Source organism: Orbicella faveolata, unplaced genomic scaffold (genome assembly GCF_042242905.1).
Source record: "Orbicella faveolata isolate gen_17 unplaced genomic scaffold, um_ofav_v1 contig_24, whole genome shotgun sequence".
Taxonomy (NCBI): Eukaryota; Metazoa; Cnidaria; class Anthozoa; order Scleractinia; family Merulinidae; genus Orbicella; species Orbicella faveolata.
This window is the reverse complement of record NW_028301552.1, coordinates 11127068-11153897: the sequence shown is the minus strand read 5'-3', so window position 1 is coordinate 11153897 and position 26830 is coordinate 11127068. Positions and strand designations below refer to the sequence as shown.

The 26830-nt window shown below is 40.4% G+C and overlaps 2 protein-coding genes and 1 pseudogene across 2 annotated transcripts; all 3 read left to right on the top strand.

Moving 5' to 3' along the window:
• Nucleotides 1–89: 89 nt before the first annotated feature.
• LOC110043157 (dihydrolipoyllysine-residue succinyltransferase component of 2-oxoglutarate dehydrogenase complex, mitochondrial-like) lies at nt 90–10106 on the top strand. The gene is made up of 15 exons (XM_020748585.2): nt 90–1055; nt 1127–1181; nt 1291–1336; nt 2592–2641; nt 2841–2918; nt 3966–4021; nt 4352–4460; nt 4692–4817; nt 5228–5349; nt 6161–6258; nt 6622–6752; nt 7337–7404; nt 8295–8378; nt 8980–9147; nt 9662–10106. Exons 1-15 carry the CDS (start codon nt 762–764, stop codon nt 9794–9796), a joined length of 1620 nt encoding a protein of 539 aa, XP_020604244.2. The 5' UTR covers nt 90–761; the 3' UTR covers nt 9797–10106.
• Nucleotides 10107–10224: 118 nt separating this feature from the next.
• LOC110043270 (monocarboxylate transporter 10-like) lies at nt 10225–19753 on the top strand. The gene is made up of 4 exons (XM_089292651.1): nt 10225–11254; nt 15421–16019; nt 17034–17403; nt 18556–19753. Exons 1-4 carry the CDS (start codon nt 11056–11058, stop codon nt 18738–18740), a joined length of 1353 nt encoding a protein of 450 aa, XP_089148777.1. The 5' UTR covers nt 10225–11055; the 3' UTR covers nt 18741–19753.
• On the top strand, nt 13840–14481 carry LOC149110388 (52 kDa repressor of the inhibitor of the protein kinase-like; annotated as a pseudogene).
• Nucleotides 19754–26830: the final 7077 nt, after the last annotated feature.

Below are 26830 nucleotides of genomic sequence, written 5' to 3'. Positions count from 1 at the left end.
AATAACATGGGGACTGGGTCCAAACAAAAACATTCCCCATATTTGGAGTAAACCAACACTGTCTCTCACAAAGTGCAAGTTGCCATAGTAACCAGGGTTTCCTTTCTCCAGCTCTTGTCGAACTCTTGTCTTCTTAATCAAAATACCACATGGAAACAGCATGTTCCCTTTATTATTATTATTTTTTTGATCGTGTTTAAAATGTGGCTGCTTAACAGCCTTTGCTCTATATTGCAAAAAAGACAAGGAATTTAGTAATCGCTTTTTATTAATATTTTAAATAGAAAACATAAAGCTTTTTGAAGAAAAAGCTGAACAAACTTCAATGAAGCTTTAAATACGGCGTCGATTTCCCATTAAGCTCGCCTTTTTGCTTCCAGGAAGTAATGATAAGATTATTTTTTTTTATTTGGGGATAAATTGGACATAATTAGAGATCCGATGTTTTGTTGTTGTTTTCCTTATGTTTGTATGTTTTTTGTTGTTGTTGTTGTTGTTGCCCTGTTTTTAAACGACGCTTCCCAGGAATAATTCATTTCTCTAAAAGTTGTTCATAATAAAAGTACATTAATTACTCCTATCACTATCTTTACCCTTAAGACACATGTGTTTATAAATTATTGTTTAGATAAAGGCCCAGATTTTCCATAGTTTGTATTAAAAAATGTAAGACGAACAATTCCTCGTAAGTCGACCGTGAGGTACTCGATTCGTCTACTGAAGCCAGAAGGCAAATAAAATCAGGAGAACTAGAATGAAACATGCAAGAAGCAGAGAAAGAAAGAGAGGTTGAAAGAAGAAGGTCCCAACCGTCTTTTTCAACCACAGATCCCGCCGAAGAATTTTTTCTCGCATTCTTCTGTCATCCCGCATCCCGCATCCCGCTTCGCGCATCGTTTTCCCGCATCCCGCCAAACCTAGTTCATGCAAATGAGGCTATTCATACCCAGTTTACACGCGGACGACGATCAAATATGGCTTCCTTAACCTACCGCCATATCGGGCGGTTATTGCATCGTCTACATTTCTGTAGAAGTTACAGTTCACATTTTTCTGTAAGTGTATTTTTTAACTCTCAGAGTAGCGTTATATTAGTTCCCTTATGTTCCTTTTTTCGTTCCTAAAGCGGCAGTTTGCTCCTAGTGGGATTCGATGCAGTGCAAGCACCTTACAAAATGCAGGTAACGTAACCTGAAAGCTTAGCTTAAGCTTATATCAAACACTGTGTTTTAAAATGCGAGAATTAGTATTCTAAGTACTGCTGTCGTTAATCTCTTTTGTCTCTTTTAGCTACAAAAATTCAAGCAGCAGGAACCCTGCGAGGCAGCCAACGGGTGTAAGCATGCTCATACATGTTCTCTCTTTTAAACAATTATTAATCAATATAAGACTTCTTTAGAGCGGATTTCAATTGAGTGTCGTAAAATTAAAACCAAACCAATTACATACCAGTTAGACTACTCAACCAGTATCAAACCGTAGTTAAACCAAGACCAAAACCAAAGTAACTGCCTGATTACTCTCGACACTCACTTGAAAACTGCTCTATACCCTACACCAAATAAACCGACGTCTTTCTTCAGAATCTGTTTTCTGAAAACCTGTGTGAGAGAAACATCTGAGTTTGTTTCTGTCACAGAAAACTGTCAAGTGATTAAATGTTGCTGTTTGTTTTAAAATGGCAGTAACCAACCAGAATCACAAGTGGAAATTTCAGCTGTATTCTCCATGTTCCCTTGGGCATGCTTAAACTGTGCCCAAAAGAGATGTTTGTTTACAGGCTGTTGATACACTTATTCTATGCCAGTGTATGACATTTGGAGACTGCAGACTGTTGAGAGCAGAATTTTAACTTATATTGTATTCCATTTGCATTATCAATAGCTAACAGTAAACAGGCTAAGCTGACCACTATTCAGGCTAAGCTAACCACTATTCAGGCTAAGCTAACCTGAGTGATATTTAGGCCAAAGGGAGTGCTATTTAGGCCTAAAGGTAGTCTTCTGTCTGCAGTATGCAATAATATTATTGTCAAACACTAATTCTGTACTGCTTAGATTATCTCCCCTGTCTTCGGGGGCTTGCAGATGTTCAGGTGTAGGGGCTTTTCAACAACAAGCTTGACTCCTGATAAGACAAAAAGCATTTTCTAACTGCATAAAAATGTTGAATTTTCGGCCAAGTTGACTGGGACTGTACAGAAGGAATTTAGTGCTTTGCCTTTCCGGTAAGGAATGCAAACCTTACTTCTAAGACCAAGGACTGATATTTACCCAGTATGGTCTAGCACTTAAAAATACATGTATGTAATCAACCAACACATATCAGTCTCTTAGCTGATTTGTGCTAGTACATGAATCTATGAAATATCTGCCTAGCTTTTTTTATCAATTTGCCTGCATGCTTGTGGTTATGCAGCCTGATGTTAATGCTGAGAAAACTTGTAGGTTTGTGTGCAAGTCAGCGTTATGTGAATACAGTATGTGACACTTACCGGCACAGCTGTAATACAATCTTGCATAGCATTGCACATGCAAAAACACCTGTAATTCACTATAATTCTTCAATTACATATTTACAACTATCTTTAGGTTACTTGGCTGGAAGGATGAGAAGTGCTTTCATTCATCATCAAGATTTTGTAAGTGTGTCATTTTTTTGTGCTAATCTTGTTAAAAGAGGGAGATGCCTGTAGAATACTTAGTTTTCTCTTTTTCCTTTTGAGTAACCCCTCTCAGCTTTATGCATTTATAACTCGAGTTAATGCATAGGGTTGTGAGTGAGCCAGATTTTTGTCTTTGTTTTACAAATTAAGGCTTTTCTTTCCTGCCATTCTCTAGGCTCTGAAGACTACATAATAGTGAATACCCCACCATTTGCAGAGTCAGTAACAGAGGGGGACGTCAGATGGGACAAGGGTAAGTGAGTGAACTGCACCTCTCTATACTACTAATTTTACTATAGTTTTGTGAGGTGCAGTGGTCTAGTGGTAAGGTTGCTAGACTCCAGATCAAGTAGCCAGGATTCAACACCTAATACATGTATGCTCGCTGCATTGTGTTTTTGCATGATGCACTTTTTTCCAAAGTGCCTCAATTCTGAGCACAATAACTCAGTTTCTCTCTCCACCCCAGGTATAAATTGTGAAGGGGGGAGGAGGGAAGGATCCTGTGATGAGCCAGAATCCCACTCTGGAGGAGTGGAAATACTCCTAGTCACTTAATGTTAAGAAAACCAGGACAAACTCTAGCAAGATGAATAGACAATTTGACTTAAACAGGCTAAGTCACACAATTTTAGGCAATTTCAGCGCTGGTCAAATGGTCATAGAATTAACTAAAATATCACAAAAACGGGTCAAAACTATAGAAGATCTCAAACAAAACACAGGAAAGCCAAGAAGGGACATGGATGGACAAAACTGGAGAGAATTAAAGTGGATTGCATTTGGGTAAATTTGAAAAACGTCGGCCCACCTTTTTCTCCAATTTATATCAGTTTATATCAAAATGTCATTTTAATACACAGCTGGAAAATCATTCTCAATTGTTATGTGGCAGTGATTTTGCAAATGAAAGACTTTTGCTCTGCCAATTTGACGTTTAGAGCTCATAATTAACAAAATTAAACAAAATTACCTAAAATAGCATGACCTAGCCCCTTTAATATAGCCTTTGTTACTGTAGTGTTATCAACTGTGCCATCATTCCTTTCATCCTTTAATTTGTCCTGACAAGATCAATACTCTGTCAAGCTGAGGTGTGATGACCAAGTGTTATTGTCTTGATGTAATACTAAATTCTCAGAACTACATCGAAGGAAATCTATGGCAATCAGAAATGAGAAGTGATTATTTTGACTTAAGAACTGAAGGGGTTATACCTGTTACCTAGCTCTTTTGTAACTAGGTGTCACATAAGGCCTTGAAAGGGTTATAGAGTGACAAATATGTTTTTGTTTCATAGCTCAAGGAGATGCTGTGGCTGAAGATGAAGTTGTTGGAGAAATTGAAACTGACAAGGTAAGTGTAAAGCTCAAACTGAAACTGAATTGTAATATAGCTATCAGTTGTTTTTACTATGTAATATATCTTTTTTTTAGGTGGAGATCATTACCTAATGTAAATCTTCTATACATGGTTTTTCGATGTATTATTTTTTGTTAATGAAATGACCAAGAATTAATACCAAGCATTTTTTTTTTTCACAAGAAACAAGGACTATGTTTCACCTCTGAACTCCCGAAGTCAACAGTCATTAATTTGCCGTGGCTCATGTCACTTTATAATAAGCTGTGTACTTGCAAAACATTATGAAGCAATCGTAATTCATTCTTTTTCATCTGATTTCAGACTAGCATTCCAGTCACTGCTCCTTCAGCTGGAATAATTGAGGAGTTTTTTGTCAATGATGGTGATAAAGTGGAGAAAGGTCAACAGCTGTTCAAACTTGTTCTAACAGGTATGATTAATCAGCTGATCATATAACAAAGAGATTAGCATGTCATTCTCCCAGAAAGTGCCAATTAAAGATGGCAATGATAATGAACAATTCATGCTCTTGACCTCTCAGTTTTTCAAATCCTGTCAAACACTTTCCTACATGTAACTGTCTGTCAGGACATGAGGAACAACTAGAGCAAAGGAAAATGGTAATTTTCCATCCTTTGGTTTGTAAATCTCTCTCTTACAGGAAAGGGCCCCCCTCCAAAGGAGGCCCCAGCAGCAAGTACACCACCAACAAGTACACCATCGCCCCCTGAACCTTCAGCACCCGCTAAGGAGACTCCTTCTGAAATTCCAACGACTCCTCCTCCAGGTACATGTTTGATTATTATAGAATTCAGAGAGTTTTGTGGCCTCCTGTAGACGCTCAATAATGTAAACATTAACATTGTATTTACTATTGGCAAACTACAGTGTATTCTCAGAGTAATGAAACTCCCTGAAATAATAATACCTCACTAGACCCTGAACGTGTATAACACAATAGGCAGTACCATATCTTGAAAGTGCAGCTCAATAACGTTTGTATAATAAGTTAGAACCATCTTGTATCAGAACATCACAATCATCGTAAATAAATAGACTGTTTAAAATTCTGATCGGAAGCGTTTCAGGAAAACATTACTGTAGTTGACATTGTAGCCAGATGGGTGAGGCTAAAAATGGCCTGAGTACAACTCTAATGTGCAGAAATCTAAACGCCTTTGAACTTTGTCTATGTAGTTCCTGAAGTACCTACTCAGCCAATAGCAGAAATCAAACCTGGGCCACCCACCCCTGTCCAACAGCCATCAGTTGCCATGCCAACAGACAGTCCATCTAAGGGAGCTCGCTCTGAGCACAGGGTATGTCAGTCTAAATAGCAGAGGGATCAACTTTAAACATGTAGTGGGCATTTCAGTGTAGTAAAGTATGACTGCTAGATTGCTATTTCACTGTCTGCCACAAGTTTGAGGTTCAAATCCTTAGAAGAACAGAAACATATGTTTGGAATAAGGAATATCTTAATTTGCAATCTAATTAGTCTTAATAAATAATAAAATAAATAAATCACTTTATTTAAATGTCAAAGTGTTTAGCAGTACTGTGCTAATTGAGGACACTGAAATGAGCAAACAAATATTATAAATTGAACAGAAACTTCTTAAAAACCCCAGCTGACGGGAGGCTGACCAGTTGGCTATTTACAGAGCGTGGAGGAGTTGAATCTGGGACCACCAAACACGAATCCACCCAGTGGCAGGGAGGAGGATTTGAACCCAGGACCTCCAGATTACAAATCCAGCTCCCTAACCACTAGGCCATGCTGCCTCCACCAAGAGTCTTGTATATTCAAGAGTTCTTCTAAATTGCAGTTCTAAGCTATCCTTGATTCATTAGCAAACAAAACATTTTCATTGCTGCAAACCCAAAAAGATCTTCTCCAGGCATGTGGAATATACTATGAAGAACAAAATTAAGTTTGCATTTTTATTGAAAGGAACACTTGAACATTTAAACATGGGTGCAATCTCTGGGCCTTGAGGGCTTGGGCTTTACCATAAGGACATCCACTCTCACTACAACACCCAACTGAGCTTAACAAACACGAGCGAATGTGTGTACACATTAGCAGCTAGAATTCCCAATCCCAATTTCTGCATTTTCTGATCTCAGGCGAAGATGACCAGAATGCGTCAGAGGATTGCTCAAAGGCTCAAAGATTCTCAGAATACTTATGCAATGTTGACGACATTTAATGAAGTTGATATGAGGTTGGTGTTTTTGATGACAGTGGCAAATTTAAGATACTGACCAGATGTTAGCATTTTCCATTCCCTACACTGTAGCTTGAAATATCAGTGTTTTGTGCCAATGGGGAGTCTGTCTTTCAGTACAGATTGTCTTGTCTTGAAACGTTTCTATGCATACATGATTCCACATTTACAAGATAAATCTCATTGACTATAGATATGGCATTATGTATTACATAGCCAACCATATTAACTATGTGATGCAAAGAAGAAAGTTGAGCGGTTTACACTAAATTTAGCAAATACTTGCATTTACCATGAAGCAATACTAACTTACAGTGACACTCGATAATCTAATAATTGGAATTTGTTTGTTTGTTGCAGTAACATCTCTGAGATGAGAAAAAAGCACAAAGACACCTTTTTTAAGAAGCATGGTGTCAAATTAGGCTTCATGTCAGCCTTCATCAAGGCGTCTGCTCATGCTTTGCAGAGTGAGCCAACAGTAAATGCTGGTCAGTTGGTTTGTATACTTGTAGTCAGCTACAACAGAAGGTGTAATTATTATTTCATAACATCAAGACCAACGTCAGAATATTTGATAAGACTGTGTAGTCATTTTCTAGTGGGTTTGATAACAGGTTGGCCATACTTGTAGAATTTTTCTTACTGATGTGCCCAGGGACAATTCCTGTGTGATGTAAACATGATATTTGGACTGACAATCATCACCAAGGTTCATTTGTATTCAAGCTTCATATTCTCACTTACAAAAATAAAATGTGAAAAACCCTTCAAAATCATTTTGATACTAGCTGGATGAAATAGCAATAAAGATCAGCCCAGGCAGTTACGATACATGAAGAGTCAGGAAGCTCCTGATGTAAAAAACAGTGACCAAATTTTAAAAAAATAATAATAATTCGATAATAAGCCCACCAAATCTGTTACAAATATGACCCAAAGTTCTGTTGAATGAACTAAAGGAAATGAATGTTTGCTCTCATTAAAGAATACTTACAACCTCTGATTTCCTTACCACCAGAGACATGTATTGATTGAAGTCTTGATAACTGTATGTACATTTTATTTCCTATAGTAATTGAAAACAATGAGATTTTATACAGAGATTATGTCGACATCAGCGTGGCAGTAGCAACGCCTAAGGTACGTGCAGCTTCAGGCCCGTAATCCCAGACAGAAAAAGTTGGGACACGAAGCAAGTTCTCCCCTCCCCCCACTTACAATGTTGATAATCAGGTGATTTTTCCCTTTTTCTTGAAAAAAACACGTGACATTTTCCAAAATTGATTAGGGGGCATAGGAGATGCGTGATCCAGCTCAAGTTTTCTAACTACTTTTGTCCGGGATTGCGGGTTGTTCGAAAGGTGGATAACACTATCCGCCGGATAAATCACTATTCAGTGGATAACGTGGTTTGTTTTGTCAGCGCTTATCCACTGGATAGTGATTTAGCCGGTGGATAGCCTTACCCAGCCTTTAAACAACCAGGGCGTGGGGCCCGTTTCTCGAAGGTCCCGAAAAGTTTTCGCACCCGAAAAGCCGTAGCAAAATCTCAAACCTTTTGACTACAGCGCTGTGTTATTCACATATTCTTAATACGAACAGAGGCTCTCTTCATACAAGAAGTTTCAGGCGTGTACACCACTCTGTCTTTAAACACCGATTAACTAAAAATGGCTTTTCGGGCCCGCTTTCGAGAAACGGGCTCCTGGTGTTAAAGGCCCCGTCCACATTACAGTTCAGTCGCTCTAGTCGTGAAACAATTTTATATCTCGACCTCTATCCAGACAAACTTTCTATTTATTAGCAAAGTTATTAGATTCTAAACAAACTGTTGGGTTGCAATTGAAACACTGTGTCTAAACAAGAGGAAGTCTCGCGTCCCTAATTCACAGCTAAGTTTTCCGCGGCCGCAAAAATTAGAGGAGAAGAAAAGTCACTAATTTGAGGCTAGAAAATGTTCATTCTAGTCACTGGCTTGTTTGTGTGACTGATATCGTTAAAACTATTGGATTTTTTTTTCTATCTCACAGGGCCTTGTTGTGCCGGTGATTAGGAATGTGGAAGAAATGAACTACGCTGACATCGAAAAAGCTATCAATGCTATGGGAGAGAAGGTATGCAAACGCTTTAATCATCAAATACTCGAGAACAGGTTTTTTTGGTAGCGGGCTCAATTCCCGCCGCCTTCTCGGGCCTGGTCGCGTTCCTCCACGAGAAGAGCGCGGCCTCATTCAGCGGCTGGTAATAGAGCCTTCTTCCTCGGGTCCGTTTGTAAAGCGGCCCGGTTTTCGTCGTCACCACTTGCTAGTCCCCATTCTTCTCATGACACGGCCTTTTTCGTAAGAGATACTTGGAGACCAGTCGGTCATCTTCCGTTTGGCAGTCACGTGTCCAAGGTGGACAATTGGCGGTGCTTGTCCGAAGAGAGTGTGCTTTAAAGGAATTTGGGTTATTTTGGCCAGGTACAAATTTAAACTGAGTTTAAATTGAAGGAAACCTGAAAATAGCAGTTCACTAAGATAGAAAAAACATCAAAGAGATAATAATTAACCTTAAAGAAACAACGCCGCGGATGGTTAAGGATGGAGAAGATTAACACGGATTACAAACGACGAACTTGAAAAATTTAGGCTAAGCTTTTCAAGATGCGCAAACCATGACGTAGCTCCTTTAAAGAAAGCTGACTGTATTTTCTTTTTGTTTTTCGCCTCAAAGGCAAGAACAAACGAGCTAGCAATCGAGGATATGGATGGTGGAACTTTCACCATCTCCAATGGAGGAGTGTTCGGTTCCATGATGGGCACGCCTATCATTAACCCGCCCCAGTCCTCCATCTTGGGAATGCACGCCATAATTGACAGACCGGTAGCTGTCAATGGAAAGGTCAGTTACGAAATGATGTTAGCTGACATTCAGCTCTGAATTGATGTTTTTACTTGTAAATTTATTTTCTCACGAATAAGTCAGTGACTGGATGACTGTTCTAGATACCCGAACGGGTCTTTTTCTTTCTAATCTTTGATAGAAACTTCTCGACCTCAGCGAAGCCACTTGCTATACGGACTCAAACGGTACTACGGAAATCGGAAACCACAAGACTCGCACACAGACTTAAATCTTAACCTTAGTTAGCCACAACCTCGGACTAAACTGTTGAGATTACATGTAGCTAACTTCTCCTCTCCCCTCTCCTCCGATTGATATTGTTTGCTGTACATTTACCATGTGTCGTAACGCCTTACTACAACACTGGATGTAGGTACCAAGAAGAAAAATTATTTTTAGATGACTTAAGTTTCCGAGTGTTAGTTTGTCTCAGCAGGTTTTGTCTTAGTTTGTAGCAACATGACTTTTTCCAATCGCATTTGACATTTTCTCTCCTGTATTTTTTCCGAAGGTGGAGATTCGTCCCATGATGTACTTAGCTCTAACGTACGACCATCGTTTAATTGACGGCAGGGAAGCAGTGACGTTCCTTAGGAAAATCAAGGCATCTGTAGAAGATCCCCATACGTTACTCTTGGATTTGTAACTTTCCAGGCTATCAAAGCTTCAAAATTATAGTCGACCGTTTTCAATTTTAAGTCACGGGAAAGGTTTGCTGACCCATCAGTCGCAGGCGGAGAATTCTGATTAAACGTCATCCTTATGTCAGCCACTCGAGGTGGCGGAACACCAAGGTTTCAGAATTTATTTTTAATTGATTCTTTCATTGTTGCTAGCGCTTTTCCCTCATTCGAAATTGCTTCACACAAATTGAGCATCGACGTTCTTGGGAAATGATGTAAAGTTTTGCTCGTTGACCGACGAAAAATATATCCTTAACAAAGTCTGAGAAATGATTTTCTGTGTTGTTCACTTTACTGGGTTGGGAAAAGTTAACCGTAAACTCTGGCGTATATCTATCTTTCGTTTCATTACTCGTAAACCTGTATCAATATCCTTAGGAACAGACCATTATTTTGTGGAGGGAGGGGGGTAGGGAGAGTTGGGTAACTTTCTGAGGCGTGAAAATGTTTTTAATCACCCTTAGGTTGCACATGATTTTTTTTGGTAGTTAACAGCTTGTGTAAGAACTTTTAACAGATCTGGATAGTAGAAAACACTTGCTCGATATTTTTTGCATGTCTCCTGTCTTGCACGATTTTCTTTTTCTCAGCAGATTTTGCTCTGCAGGAATTTTTTGGAAATTACGGAAATTGCCGCTTGGAAAAGGAAAGAAAACGGCTGCTACGCAGGATACAGCTGTCCGACCGCGTTACTTTAAAAAAGTATATATCGAACTTTACTCTAGGTGGCCTGCCAGCGCAAACAACGGCGAAATGAAACCCTGGCGAATAATTGAACTGCACGAGTCAGGTGAACGGGTCAATTGTATCTTTTCATTAGCATTGTAGACCATTTGAAGCTTGATGCTCTGAACACATTGAAGTCATTGAACCCAAGTCCTGGAAATTAATCCAGAGAAAAAGATCTTCTATTGTCCAGTTTGATCCGTAATCCGCCCGTCCCTTCCACCATGTTTTCTGTTCCAAAATTACGGTACAGTCACGATACACCGGCTATTACCTGTCAGCGGCAAACTAGCTGAAACACTCAGCCCAACCTTGTCCCCAGGGCCTTCTCCTCGACGATTTTCAAAATGGCCTTTATAAAATCGTCGAGGAGAAGGCCCTGGGGATGAGGTTGCACTCGGCCGGCCCGTGGCGTTGAGGTCACCTGCGTCATGTCCGAATCGGGCGACCTTTCAAGCCCTTTTCACCTTCACAATAATCTGTTATTTTGGTCAAAATGATACCGTGTGGTTGCTGCACCGGCCTAAATCTAAATAAAACAGATCGCCCACGGCGTCAACAAGACAGTAGATGGTCATACCTCGTTTGTGCAGGCGCTACCTTCTGCCAAGCCATAAACATGGGGCTTCTAATGAGCTTCGGAGTTCTTTTTCCGGTGATCATAAGACGTTTTAACTCGAGCAGGCAAGAAACAGGTGACTATTATAAGTAAAGCTGAGCTGAACTTGTATTTGTAATTTTAGCTGTTGATAAAGCGAAAGATGCCTTAGAATCGAAGCTATAGCTCAGGTACACACTTAAGATCGATTTGACAATGATTATCGATATATAAACTTAAGGTCATTCCACTGAAATAGAACCTGCACTGAGATTTTTGTGAATCTTTGTCTATTGATTATATTATAGGAACTTGAATTTTGAAATAAATATAAGGGGTCCCCATGTTCGTTTAGGAGCAACAGCACCTTGTTTAAGCAGGAGTTTGTCAGACACTTACTCATGCTTTTACAAATATTTTTTTTATTGTACTTTGAACTCACTATCTCTTTTCTGATTGGCCAAGAGCTTACAGTGAATTTTCGAAATCAGCGCCTTTGACGTCATCTCTGCAGATTAAACAATAATCATGTCAAGGACACTCAAGGTCACGGGTAATCATGTCAAGTTCACGTGCTTTGTTGCTTGCCGACAGTGAAGAAGCAAAAACATGACTTTCATTTTTTTTGTTCAATGTATAATAAAACAATTATTAGATTTGGTTTTTGTGATATCCAGAATAAACAATCAATCAAGCCTTCGGCTTCGGCTGATAACCCCTACCTCAACCTTGATTATTCTGGATATCACAAAAACCGCATCCAATAATTGTTTAAAATTAATTTTTCTTAATCGGGTGAATTGTGACAGGCGGGGGAGGGGTAAAAAAGCCTTATTTTTGCGACAGATGTATCATGAAGAAAGAAAAGTGAATTTTTAAACCTTTCTCTTGTCTTTTTTTTCCTTTAATTATTTTTATTTTTAAAACAGAGAGAAAAGGGGCTTGTCTGGGTTACTTTCTAGCCTCCCACACACACACTCCTAGGGCTCATCACGCATAGTAACATTTAAGGTGGGGGAGTACAAATTTGGCCTCGTTTGCACCTCCTCGTGACTAAAATACATGAGTACCCCCATCCCCTGAGGATAGTTATTTAAAAGTATGTGAATTTTTCTCCACCAAAAAATACTCAAATGATAATGAAAAATGCTAATTAATTCAATTGAATTAAAGTGGATGTATTAGAGGCTAGTTGATTCTTTTGACTGTTCAAATTAATAACAATAAATTTACACAAGATTTTCTCAGACATTTCAGTAAGGTTAAGTTAAAATAACTGTCAATATTTCTTGACTGCTGAATATTTGTTGAGTGATAAAAAGTTCTCAACAAAATATACTTTCTCAACAAATTTTAAATAAATATATTGACCGATCAGAATTTCTCAAATCCATTGTATTTAAGATAAGTGTGACCTCAAGGAGCCATGATTTTTTGACTGGCAGCTCACTATTTCCAGTTACAATTGTCAATTCGCGAAAGGTGTGATTGTATCCCACAAGCTGGAATATTAGCAGCTGCAACATTAAAGGAGCATAGTCATTGTTTGCGCAGATTGAAAAGGTTAGACTCAATTTTTCAAATTCGTCATTTGTAATCCGTGTTAATCTTCTCCATCCTTAGCCATCCTTGTTCCTTTATGGTTTATCATTATGTCTTTGGTGTTTTTCTATCTTATTAAACTGTTATTTTCAGGTTTCCTACCATTTAAAGGTAATTTTGTATGTGGCCAAAATAGCTCAAAGTACACATGACTGAGCTCCTTTAAAAGATTGCATAATTTTGAAACATACTGATTTTTGACTTTGTATATAATAATAAAAATTAGGCAATGAAAAGATTCAGAGGATTGCTAAAATCAGAGGATGCTGCAGGTCAAGTCCTAAAGGTGGCAGTCAGAGAATTGTTAATTAATCTGGACAGTTTCCCACTCACTAGCATCATAGGCATGTAGTGCATGCTTACTGCTTTGACTGTATTGAGCCGGGGGGGGGGAACTCCCATATGAAAAGGTTGGGGATCATCATCATCAGTCCTCATCATGCCATCGAACACATAAGCCCTTAAGGTTGGGGATCTGTGGCAGATCTAGGAGGGGTTCGGGGAATTCAATCGAACCGGCTAAATCAAAACAGCTAATGTCAAAAACTTGTAAAAATATTAAATAAATACAGTCAATCTTAAATGCAAAAAGTTCATAACCAGGTAAAACCTGTGCTTCTCAATAAAAGAAGTCTAATCACATCGTCAAAGCGTACAACATGATAGCGGTGACGGAGAAAGAGTTCAGGCAAATGAGAAACAATGCCGACACCGTATTTAAGGCATGGTATGCAAATGCAGTAGCCCTTGCCTCAGGCCTTGGTACCGAGCCGAGCGTCCCAAGAACCGCCTCGAGACAGCGACACAGAGAGAACACCCCTAATGACTCCCCAGAAGAATATTACTGTCGGACCTTGTTCGTTCCTTTCCTTGACCATATCACGGAAGAGATGTCATCAAGGTGAACATTTTAAATATATAATGTATTGCAATAGCTTGTATTTGCCTTGTCAGTTTAAAGTTACACACATAAATTATAAGGCTCCTCTTGATAGTTTAGCTTCTTAATACTTAAATCTTAGCTTAACAATTGATAATGCAAAATAGCATCCTTGCGTTTATTATATACACATTAGACGGTGCAAACCAGAGCTGTGCGTGTGCGCTGACTAGTGCGCCTGCCTAAATTTTTAGATGTGGTTCTACTCAGAAGACTGCTGTTGAGTTACTTGGCCTTGTACCAAGAATAATCGTTACACGAGAAAATGCAAACATTGAAAAGATGTCGGAGATGTACAAGTCAGATCTTCCAAGTCCCCATACCCTTGACACTGAATATGACAGGTGGTTAAGAAAATGGAAATCACAAGTAACCAAGCCAGACTCTCTTCAACCTGCATTAGAAGTAAAACACTTCTCTTCTGAAGTCCATCTTATTTAAATGATCAAAATTACATTGTTTATTGAACTGATGACAACGATCTTTGTCTCTCCCTTTCCACCAGGCCTGTGATCCCGACATTTTCCCTAACGTTAACTGTTTGCTGCGAATTGCTTGCACCATGCCAGTCACTTCAGCTGACAACGAGCGAGCAAACAGTACTTTGACGCTTATATTTACGTACCACCAGGACAACGGAAAGACTGTCAGGCTTGGCTCTGATGAACATTCACTACGAAAAGCCCGTTAACTACGATGCTGTGGTTCAGCTTTTTGCGGAAAGATATCCCCGAAAGATACTGCTTGACGATCCCGTCTCTGACGAAACACAAAATTGAAATAAGATGAAATGCAGTATATTTTCATCGTAGTTTTATGAAAATTTGCATGTTTTTACATTGTGTATTGTTATATTTTTATAACAAAGAATGGCATTTTTACTCTAAAAAATGAGATATTAAAACACGCTGACTTTGCCTCAGAATGGCGAAATCGCGTTTCTGAGGACTTGAAATTTAAAAATTTTCCGGGGCAGGATGTCCCCGTCCCCGCCCCCCCCCCCCCCCCCCTACTGGGGCGCCGCCTTCGGCGGCTCCATTTCGTCGAACCCCCTCTCCTAAAAACCTGGATCCGTGCCAGGGGATGCTCATCAGAAAATTGAAATTAAATCCCTAAGCAAGACCAATTTGGGACATGGATCGAGCTTTATTTAACCCCTAAAAGATACCACTTAAAACGGAATAGGCTCGATTACCAACCGCTGTTCAGGAAAGGAGCCAGTGCTAGTAGACGAGACTCGAAAGACCAAGGAAAATTGAGCCTATAAACAGAAAGAAGAGACTGTTTTTTAATTTACCTCTCCGATTGCACCCTAATTCAATTCAATCAAATTCTTTATTTACACCATTTAGATACTTTGACAGCTAAAACCTGTGGCGTTCCATTATGAATACGTTAAGTGAGACCAGAATCCTTGATTTGCTCCCCTTAGCGAGATGACGCGCATTCCCGACCTTTTCATATGGGACTCGTCCCCCCGGGTGTCGAGAGCCTGGAGTGATGGCTCTGCCTCAAATGGCCGACTACAGGTACTTATTAGCATTTGCGTAGTCACTAATAAATTATAGTCTGTTGATCATCTTATCGTTAGGGGATTTTATGATTCTAGTGAAGGACTCCTGATTTTTGAACATAGAAATAACATGATACAGAAACCTGAACCTAAAAGGTTCAATATGTTAATTCCTCTTGATGCAATATTATTTGTCTTCTCTTTGTAGCCTGGATAGGCTCCCTGGCATCATTTCTTTGTTTCTTCGCCAGTCCTGTGGCTGGTCGCCTCTCTGACAAGTTAAACTGCCGATGTGTGACCATGGTTGGAGCTGGGTCTTCTGTAGTGGGACTCATTTTGTCATCGTTTGCAAACCGCATCATTATTTACTACTTCACGTATAGTTTGCTGGTTGGGTTTGGTATCAGCTGCGTTCGCACATCAAGTTTCCTTGTGGTTGCACAGTATTTTCATAAAAGGAAACCTTTCGCCACAGGGATACTATCTGCCGGTGCTGGTCTGGGTTTGTTTGTATTAGCACCAGTTATTCGAGCTTTCTTGGACAGCTTCAGTTTGGACAACACTTTCAGATTTCTGGCAGGCATAGTCTTTGTGGGTGGGATTCCAGCTCTGTTGTATGATCCTAGTGTGGAGGAAGATTGTTCAGATCCACATGACTCCAGCTTACAGCTGGAAGAAGAGGATTACCAAATAATAGAACCAACTAAGATAGTGGACTGTTCTGTGTGGACAGTGCCAGCGTTCACCGTCTTTGCTCTGGGGTTTATGATGGATTCCTTAGGAGCATCTATCACTCGTATTCACCTGGTAAGTATTCAATTTTCTTTGTTATATAGCAAACTGGTCCAGGATGAGAAGATTAATTCTGATTGGTTCCCTGCATGAGCAGTTCCAATTTTGCAATACGGACCACTAAGATCGATCGCTTACTGAAGTAAGTTTTAATGAATTGTGATTGAAACTGCGCAATAGAAGTGTTTTTTAAATTAATTTTCTCGAAAGTGACCTGAAAAACGTAGTTAAGGCTTTTAACTCTTGTGCACGCCGTTTACCGAGCACAGATCCTGGGGACACATTCAAATTTACCTGCAGGGATTTATAAAAGCCAAATTTATGAATACGTTATTGAATTTTCTAGTTCAGTCTGTCTAAGGGAATATTGCCAGGGGAAACTCCCATAAATAGAGGATGGGGTGCTCGTCAGGGATCTTGTAAACCCTAAGAGGTAGAAAAAGAAAGAAAGAAAACTCTTAACCCCTGAGAGATACAAAGATCTTATACTGTGGGCGTGGCTTGAAACTCTGTTTCACCCCTAAGAGGTACCAATTCTAGAACAGCACAATAACTGATACTTTCATGATTTTTTAATAGCATTAAACAATTGCTTCGAATACCTTCTACTTGTAAAGTTTATCATCAAATATCTTGATCCTGTCATTTTTTTTTTTCGGCTTGACATTGTAAAAGGTACTGAAAAAGTTTCCCTCTGTGGACCCTATGAGGTTGAACACCCTCAGAGGTACCAAAACCACTTTCTAACCCCTAGAAGGTACGACGAGCACCCCTATCCTTTTTATATGGGAATACCTCCCCCCCCCCCCCCTGCCTGGGGAATATTGGTGTCATACTTTATTCTGCAAGTTTATGGACCGCGTGCCTCTGAGACGGTCCATAAACTTACAGAAAAGAAACTGACAGCTGAAGGCTCACTTCTTATGTTCCTTCTCTCGTTTTGCTTTTTTCATTACTTTTGACTTTGAATTGGACTCGGGCGTTCTATCGTCATCTAACAAGCTTGTATTTTTTCTCTCAATTTTTCAGGTGAAATATTCAGAAGAACAGGGCATCTCTCCCGACAATTCCGCAAGATTACTGATGTTCTATGGCCTTGCTTCATGTATCGCAAGATTATTAGCAGGACGTGTTTGCAATCTAACATGGGTCAACCCTCACTTTGTTTTTCAAGTCGGTGGCTGTATTAGTGGTGTGTCAGTCCTTTTGTTCACTGTGGCTCGAAGTTATCTTTCCTTTGTGTTGTGCAGCGTATCGTTCGGTCTGGGAAACGGTTCCGTCGTCACAACTAGCAATCTGATTTTCTTGACTTGTGTGGATGTGAAAAGGAGAGCATCAGCGTTTGGCCTGGCAAACTGTTTAACTTCTTTTGCCATAGCTTCGGCTCCCCCATTTGCAGGTAAGTTTGAGAACGAGATTAAATTATTGCTGCCACCATCGTTTAGTCTGAAAAGGTCGGTGATGCTCATCGGAAAATTTAAATTTTAATTAGAAAGACTCTTTTCTAAAAGAGACCAATAACCTTTAAAGGAGACCAGTCTGCGTGCGGCTTGTTCCTTCATTGGCCGAGCCTTATTTGCACCCTAAAAGATACGTTGACAGCTAAAAGTAGTGGCATTTTTGTCCTTAACACCCTAAGTGAGACCAAGATCCTTGATTTACACCCCTAAGCCAGACAACGAGCATCCCGACCTTTCTACATGGGAGTTCCCCCAGGGTATGTTTATATCAGTTCCCTGGGGGGTACTCCCAGAAACGTTGCGTAGGGGTGTGCAGCCCACTTTCCAAAACCCTTACCCTATTTATGACCAAAATCTGCGATTTATGCTACCCTATTTATGACCTGGCCAAAAATTCGATACCCTGTTTATGACCTTTATAGCTGGCACAGCTGCCCTAAACATAAATTATGAAGGGCTTTTGTTGAGGGTCTTATTGATAATGATGAAAAAGTAGCTTCTTTTAAGAAACATACCCGATTCAAGACTAGAGTGCTAAAACCATACCCTATTTAAGACCAAAATGGCCAAAATCGATACCCTATTTATGACCAAAACGGCTGAAAAACCCAACCCTTTGGGGCCGCACATACCTGTATAGCCCATATAAGGGAGTACCCCCCACCCCCCGGGATCAGTTTGGCCTTGAAGCGTGCACCTTGATGCGAAAGATCCGGGCTCGGGGTCAACTTCCTTGGGATTGTCCACACTCTTATTTGTTCGAAAACGCATACTTTCTCATTCGTTTTCGCCCTCTGAAAACGCCGTATTTCTGTTGTAGTGTGGACGGTTAAAACAATACGCTAACGCCATGATGTTCACTGTATTTCTGGCTCAAATTCTTTGCGCATGCTTGCTTTGGACATGAACGCATGTTCGTGCGATTGAAGACGATATCGCGGACGGAAACTCTTTGATTCGTTTTTGATCGGAAGAGAAAAGTAAGAAATGAAATATTTTGAGCCGAAGAGTCTCCTAAGATGCTTCATAAAAATCCTTTAATGAGAGATTGAAATCAGAGACATTTATTGTAAACTGTGTTCTATTTACAGGTTTTCTCGCCGATCAGCTGGGATCTTATGCGTCCGCGTTTTATTTGGCCGGCGGTTTTCTGCTCCTCTGTGCTTTGCTTCCATTTATACTCCACTGTGTTAAAGTCAAGAACAGAAACGATGAAAGTGATCAGGAGATGATAGCTATGGAAGACGATGAGAAAATTCAGAATGTGACTGCCTGATAGGACCATGGGAATTAAATGTTAGTTTGGCAGAAGAGGAAGCAAAATTCTCAAAACATTAATAATTCATCAAGTTTAAACAAAGGAAGTCATGACCGTGACGGTGTTTGGATATCTGATCTTAATTAGCATAGATTTTAACGACTTTGTTTCTCCGTTTTCTCCTTAGTTTTAGTTTCGATGGAGAAGATATATTAAACACTCAAGACAGTGTTTGAGCACATTCCAAACACCTCGAAGATCGTCAAAAGTACTCCGTTGCGCGTCGTAGTTTCAACGCTCTTCTCTGTGTTTGGAAATGTGGTCAAACACGGTCTTTAGTGTTTCTTTATTACTTCCAAAAATGGAAAATTGAGGAAGAAAACGAGAATAATTTACATACACTTTTACAGTGCTTAGAGCGTTTCTAATTGAGTGTTGAAAGTAATCAGGCAATTACTTTGGCTTTGGTTTTAGTTTTGGTTTTACTACAGTTTGGTTGAGTAGTCTAATCGGTAAGTAATTGCTTTGGTTTTGGTTTTAGGACACTCAGTTGAAAACCGCCCTATCACTCTGGCCAATCACAACTTACACAGACAATCCAGTGAACCAATCAAAACTCCAAGCAAATACAGGAAGCCGACACAGAGGGCAGGAAAACGCGGGCGAGTGAGTCGCGATTGGTTTTGGTTTTACTTCTGATTGGTTGAAAAAGTGGCGCGAAATTTTTAAGCCAATCGTGTAGCGTAACGCAAAACCATAGTTAGTAGAGGAGACTACTAACTATGGCAAAACCAAAACATTAAATGCGAATTACGTTCGACACTCAAATGAAAACCGCGCTTTAAATTGTCAAGAATTTGAAAGAATTTATTTGTTGTAACAAGTTTCAAAATACGCTGTAAGAATTTTATTGGCAGATATCTTGTGATCTTGCCATTTATTCGTTTCCTTATTTTATTGATTAACACTTATTTATTACATTATTTATCATTATTTAATTTAACTGCATAGGGTTGTCTGTGCATTGGTTATCTGGTTATCTTGTTATCTTTACAAATATTTACCTCACGATATTTAACCCTTTGAATACCGACTACGCATATATGCGTAATAGGCCCTTTGCAGCTGGGGTCACGTGACCAAATTTTTCCTAGAAAAGTTTTATATTATCGGCTATAACTTAAAGAATGCCAGAAATGGAAGAGTGCATCGAAAATATCAAGATGGCCAAGTTTGAGGCCCCTGGAATTAAAGAGTAAGTTTATACGACAGTTTGAATTTTCGGAAAACTTAGAGGATTTGTATGTAAAATGTTGTTGGAGAGCAAGGTCTTGCTCTCCAGCAACTTTTTCCATACAAATCTTCTTATTCTTTTAAAAATTCGGAAGGTCATAAAATCTCCTTCTTTAATGATTGGGGTCTCAAACTTGGCCATTTTGATATTTACGACACGCTTTTTCAATTTCTGGCATTCGTTAAGTTATAGCCCATAATTTTATGAAAAATAGGTCACGTGACGGCTTAGCTGCAAAGGGCCTATTAATGGTCGTACTCTTTGTACCACTTGTGACGTCATCAATTTAAATGTCATCAGATATTCTTGATAAGTAGATGGTAGTGCTAGGCTAGCCCTTTCTGCACAATGGTCAGGTTTAGATATCGACGACATTCCGATGTGGCAAACCGAAAAACAAGGTTATCAGTTTTGGTGCAAAAACGGTGGTAAAATGTCCACTACACCTATCATTGATCAAGGTCCATTTCTAGGCTTCGCCCGTAATTAACATCCAACTTTTCACTGCAGCCAGAAAGAACATACAATGCAAAAAGTAGCCAGTGTAAAAGAGCCGAGAAAAACAGAAAGGAAAGGGCCAACAAACGAAATTGAGAACGGTTAATGGAAAAAAGAAGTCCAAATTTTGGCTTATGCGCATGCCCGGAATTGAAGTTTTGCTTAATTTTGTACCTAATCCTCGAAAAATCTCTCCTTTTAGTAAAAAAAAGCTTTTTTAGCAAAACTTAGGCTTATTTAGCGTCATGGCAGCTAAACAATCTGACCTAACGGTTAAAAACGGTATTTTTTTGACGAAAGTTTGGTATTCAAAGGGTTCACTCAAAGAAGGATGAATTAAAACTTTGCAAATATGAAATCAAGTTCGTCGTTTGTTATCCATCCTTAACCATTTCTATTTTTATGGTTGATTGTTATCTCTATAGTGTTTTTCCATCTTGGTAGCTATTTTTTTCAGGTTTCCTTCAATTTAAAGGTAATATCGTACAATTTTTGTAAAATTACCTTTAATAATAATAATCGAAGGAAACCTGAAAATAATAGTTTACTACGATAAAAAAGCACTATAGAGATAGTGTAATTTGGAGGACCTAGATTTTAATAGAGCCATTTATCCTTGAGAACAAAGGCTTCGTGACGTCGCGGTTGTCCTAAAAGGTACGAAGAGCACCCTCGTCCTTTTTATATGGGAGTTTCCACCCCCCCCCCCCCCGGGTTGGAATTGTCTCAGGGTTAATGATTATGCCGTTCTTGGCGTATTCGTTTGAATGGACGGCTCGGGTGGTCAAGTTTGAGAATGTCTGGTAGTACGTCTTCTCTCCAAGGCCTGAATGGATAAGCGGCTGCAGATAAGTTTCTTTGTAATACGTTTCAGTGTCAAGTATTCTGATCGGCTGGTCGCAACCGTGGCGCTAAAATTTCCCAATTTTCCAATTCTTGAGGGTTTTGGGATTTGTCCGACTGAAGTCACTGCGACTTTGTAAGATCCTCATGCAATTTGTGACATTTAGGCTCTTCTATGGACACCATGAATCCGTTTTACATTACCTACAGCAGTAGTATTTGCTTTCTAACATTATTTAAGGTAGTCAAAAACCCAGACCACCAATCGTTCCTTTTCTGCCTGATTTTCTGGTCTAGAATACAATACGTCCATACAAAACCTGTGAGGGACTGTAAATTCTTGCTGAGTAATGATGTAATCTATTTTTATCAACTGTGCGCGACGCTATTCACCTAACGTCTCATAGAAAATCCAATATTATTACTTGGAAGGCTTTTCCACAGCGCAGTACCGCTGTAGGAGAGACCCAAAATGTGAACCACACACGAAAAACTCGGGGTTCTTTCAATTATGCCAGACCGACCAGTCAGAGACCAGTGGGACTAGCCGTTTGTGTAGGTTTTAGCCTTGTGGTCTATTAGATGTCTGAAGTCTCAAATGGAACGAAAGCGAGATCGTGACCCCCAGCGAGGCTTCTAGTTAAGTATTGGTGATCGCTAACTTTATTAACTAAAGAGCTCTCAAGTTTCAAGTTTCAGCGTGGTACGTGTAAACAATCATAGCGTTGCTTTTCGAAGGTATACTAAATCAAGAAATGTTTCGATATGAAGGAAGTTTGCCAGTGTAAAAATATTATCTGCTCATTACCGGTATACTGGAGGATTCTCATCTCGAAATATTTTGAACGGATCTTCACCAGACACAGGTACGTAATATATAATTTCAGCCGTGTATGTGTAAGGTTGTAATTGCAATTTAAAATCGTGCTATAAATGATAATTCAAAAACCTCACTCAGGTTATTAATACTGTTGTTTAACAACTATAAAAGTACCTATTTCATTTTCGGCCCAAAAGGCTTAGCTGAACAGTTTTGATGATGAATGGAGGTGTATTCGCACGGGAGAAATATGTTACACAAGCTGTGTTTATTCTTAGATAATTTTACGAATTCCAATATATACTACGTGTGTTTATACGCAGTCCTTTACAGTCTCTGAACGTGCGTTGACAACAAATCTTAGTTGAATGGAATTCTCTTTGTATAACTGAAAAAAGGTAGGATAAGCCTTTCTTCGCTAACATTTTTACGAAATCTTTTTACACTGAGTAAATGAAAATAAATTACAATATTTAAATTCTTTACTGGGATTTTCTCTGGCCAAGAAAACGCCAGCTGGTAACATAAAAATACAGTGGTAATTACTACTCATTAAAATGTTTATTTCTTAGCTGTAAATCTTTTTGAACTAGAAGTTGAATTCTTTGAACAATAATTCACGTCATCAAAATTATTTTGGTTTTATGTTCAACTTGAGGGATAAATATGCACTGTTATATTCCAGTGTTTCAGTAGTTTCTTGCTCAATCTCTTTTTCTTGTATGCTGCTTTTATTTTTTCCTCTTGTTCAAAGTTTTCATATGTTGGTGCGAACCCATGCTTTAGGAGAAATTCCTTTTCCCATTGCTCTATTTCCTGTGATAAACTCTTGTGAGCAGCAAGCACTTGTGTCTGAACACAGGCCAAAGTATCTTTGTACTTGTCATGGAAGTACTTATTGTTTCTGTTTCGTTTTTCATGCAGGGCTTTTCTTGCTTTGTCAAGTGTTTTTACTAGAGATGTTGTGCCTAAGACCTTGGCAACAGACATGGCAAGCTGTGTTTGGAGGATGTTACTGTTACACTCTACTCAATCTCGCACAGGAACTACTACAAAACTACAATGACAACACGTTTTCTCATCGATCCTCGTTTCGTTTTCATTCTCGCCAACGCGTGGGATTTTCGATCCCATAATAATAAGTAACCTGGGGCTGGGCCCAGTCCCTCACGTTCTACTTGTAACACACTCCCCTCCAACAGAAATGTCGTCCCGACATTATAACAGGAAATACAAAACCAAAAAGAACAATGGTTAGGAGGGAGCGTCAGTTCTCATCATGTTTCAAACTGAATACTTATTGTGGCAGTTCCATTATCCGCAGGTTTTGTCTTTAACAGTTGGTAACTAGAGGGAAAATCCAACACAAATTTCGCTTATGAGTTAAGTCACAGAAGGCGAGCAACAGGTCTGCTTGTCCATGGTTAATACTCGGAGTAATCAGTTGTGACTTCAGGAGTGTTCATTACTGGTTTGTCCATATGGGCTGTGGTATATACTGCAGCTGTGGAATAAATGGGATGTGCGGGGTGCAGTGAACACACCGGCAGTGAGGTACAAGCCAGTTGGCCATGACTTGGTAGGGAAGTATCACCTGAGGGCATTGAATTGCGTTTACTACTGGGGTTAAACGTTGGTACTCGGGTACCCCCATCTGACTGTAAGTCAGAATCCGAGGGGGTCGTCTCTCCCTTCTAGGTCGCGTAGCTCCCTCTAGGTGTTCCTCTGAATCTGAATTGTCACTTTCCTCAGGTGCCATATCAGTCACATCTAGAACGGATGAATTTGGCACTGATGAGTCACCAGTGTCCACTTGTGGGTCCGGTTGGTCCCTAGTATCTGACATAGTGGCACAATCTTCATTATCACAGTGGTCCTGTGGGTCCATAGGAGGGGTGTCTACTTCCGCCGGAAAGGCTATTTCATGGGTGACTGGAGAGGACAGTGTGTTCATCTCATACTCATCATCGGAACTCTCTCCAATGTCTTCAGGCTGAGGTGGCACTCTAGGTCTTAGTTGGGTGGTCTTGGATGATGCTCTCGTTGGTTTAGGCAGTGGTAAAGCATCACAAGGAAGTAGCAAGTTACGGTGTAACACTCGTTGTTTCCCACGGCCAAGTTCTGGCTTTACTCGATAGACTGGACTATCAGATATGCGTTCCTCAACTACATAAATTTGCTCTTCCCAGTGTGAACGGAGCTTTCCAGGTCCTCCCCTTTCTGAAAGGTTTCTAACAAGTACGCGGTCGCCGGGGAGTAGGACTGCTGCGGAAGCCTTCTTGTCGTAATACACTTTACTCCTGGCTGACGATTTCTGGGTGTTCCTAGATGCTAGGTCGTAGGCCCGTCTCATATCTGCTTGCCACGTCTTTACATAGTCCTGGTAATCACCCTGTTGAAGGTCGTTGTCTAGGTCAAACAGCAAATCGACTGGTAGTCGTGGGGAACGGCCAAACATCAGGTAAAATGGCGAGAACCCAGTCGTTTCGTGTCTTGTGCAGTTGTACGCATGTATAAGCTTGTTTAAGGAATCTTTCCAGTTCGATTTCTTTTCCTCCGGGAGGGTCCTTAGCATCGAGAGTAACGTTCGGTTCATGCGTTCTACCTGGCCATTGCCCTGTGGGTGGTATGGAGTGGTTCGCGAGCTGGCAACTCCACTGAGACGTTCTAGGTTGTGGAACAATTTGTTTTCAAACTCACCACCTTGGTCGTGATGTATTCGTGCTGGGAAACCGAACCTTGGGATAAACTCATTGTAGATCTTCTCAGCAGCAGTGCGGGCCGTCTTGTTGCGCGTTGCATAGGCTTGGGCATATTTGGTAAAGTTATCAACAATCAGCAGTACATATTCATATCCACCTTTGCTCTTGTCCAGATGCAGAAAATCAATGGAAACTACTTCAAAGGGTGCTGATGTCATCAGGTGCATCATAGGTGCTTTCGTGACTGTGTTTGGTTTCTTCTGTTTGATGCATCTGCAACGTTGTGTCACAAAATACTCTATGTCACGGTACATATGTGGCCAGTAGAAGCGGGACCTTGCAAGTTCTGCGACTCTCTCCACTCCAAGGTGTCCCATCTCTGTGTGTAGTTCTTTAAGTACCACTGGGATGAAGTTGTGTGGCAGAACTAATTGTATCTTAGAGCTTGTTCTTCGTCGCAGGATACCATGTTCATCAACTTCCAGTTTCTTCCATTCTCTCATAAGGTTGGTAACTCCATGGGGTTCATTCTTCAGTTGGCCACCACCCGGTTTGATCCCGTGTGTCTTGTAGTAAAGCACGCGGCATATAGCACTATCCGAGTGCTGTGCCTCCTTGATTTCACTAGGGCTGAAGGGTTTTAGATTCAGATCCTTTAATGTCGGCTCAGGAGTTGTAAAGTCTGCGGCAATTGCCGTAACCCACGGGATTGTGCCTTTTGCCTGTTCCCTAACTGCTTCCACGGTTGCTTCAAGGACATCTTTGGGTACTTCCTCTGTACAATCGCTCATATACTTGTCTATGTCCAATGGGATTCTTGACAGAACATCCGCGTCAACATTAGTCTTGCCCGGTCGGTACTTGATTGTAAAGTTATAATCCGCTAACTCGGCCACCCACCGATGCCCCGTGGCATTCAACTTTGCTGATGACATCACATACGTTAACGGGTTATTGTCAGTGAAAACAGCGAAGGATGGAGCATAGAATAAGTAATCCCTGAATTTGTCAGTAATTGCCCACTTTAGGGCCAAGAATTCTAACTTTCCTGAGTGCAAGTGGTAGTTCCGTTCCGCGGGCGTCAATGTCCTTGAGCCATAGCCAACAACTCTCAATTTCCCCCCTTGTTCTTGGTAGAGCACCGCCCCAAGTCCTTCGCTTGAGGCATCCGTGTGCAGTACAAATGGTCGTTCAAAGTCAGGGTAAGCCATTACCCCTGGCTGCATAAGAAGTTCAATTAGGAAGTTTAATCGCTCTTGGTGTCTTTCATTCCACGGGATTTTGTGATTTGATGACGATTGTCCTTTCGATGTCGGCAACTTCCACTTGGGGTGCTCTTTCTGTCCTTTAGCTCTGCTGGGCTGGTCACTGCATTCTTTAACTGAAAGTAGGTCATAAAGGGGTTTGGCTAATCTGGAGAAGTCGCGAATATATTGGCGGTAATAGCTTATGAAACCCAGGAGTTTGCGCAATTCACCAACAGTTCTTGGTTTAGTCTCCTTAAGGGCTGCCACTGCTGCAACGTCTGCTGAGTCCATCGTGTAGCCATCTGCTGAGACTATTCTGCCTAAGTAACGAACACGGGGCTTAAACAACTCACATTTCTTTGGCTTCAGCTTGATACCATACTCCTGCAAACGTTTAAGTACCTTTCGCACATTGTCTACATGCTCAGAAAATGTTCTACTGTACACCAGGACATCATCAAGATATGGAATACATATTTCATCGCGGAGACCTTCTAGGCATTTCTCCATGTACCTCTGGTAAGCTGCCGGTGCATTTTTAAGGCCAAAAGGAATCCGGTTCCACTGGTATAAACCCCAGGGGGTGATGAACGCTGTTAGATGTCGGTGTTCTTCTGCTACGAATCCTTGATGATATGCCTTTCCTTGGTCTAACACTGAAAAGTAAGTGTTCCCACTGAGACTATTCAGGATGTCTTGGATGC

What these genes read in the sequence shown, in the direction of transcription:
- LOC110043157 (XM_020748585.2), top strand. Translation starts at nt 762, where the DNA reads ATGCAAGAAGCAGAGAAAGAAAGAGAGGTTGAAAGAAGAAGGTCCCAA. An exon ending in GTTACAGTTCACATTTTTCT is followed by an intron (nt 1,056 to 1,126) that starts GTAAGTGTATTT and finishes TCGTTCCTAAAG; the next exon opens with CGGCAGTTTGCTCCTAGTGG. An exon ending in AAGCACCTTACAAAATGCAG is followed by an intron (nt 1,182 to 1,290) that starts GTAACGTAACCT and finishes TGTCTCTTTTAG; the next exon opens with CTACAAAAATTCAAGCAGCA.
- LOC110043270 (XM_089292651.1), top strand. Translation starts at nt 11,056, where the DNA reads ATGATACCGTGTGGTTGCTGCACCGGCCTAAATCTAAATAAAACAGAT. An exon ending in CTCGAGCAGGCAAGAAACAG is followed by an intron (nt 11,255 to 15,420) that starts GTGACTATTATA and finishes TTCTCTTTGTAG; the next exon opens with CCTGGATAGGCTCCCTGGCA. An exon ending in CTATCACTCGTATTCACCTG is followed by an intron (nt 16,020 to 17,033) that starts GTAAGTATTCAA and finishes TCAATTTTTCAG; the next exon opens with GTGAAATATTCAGAAGAACA.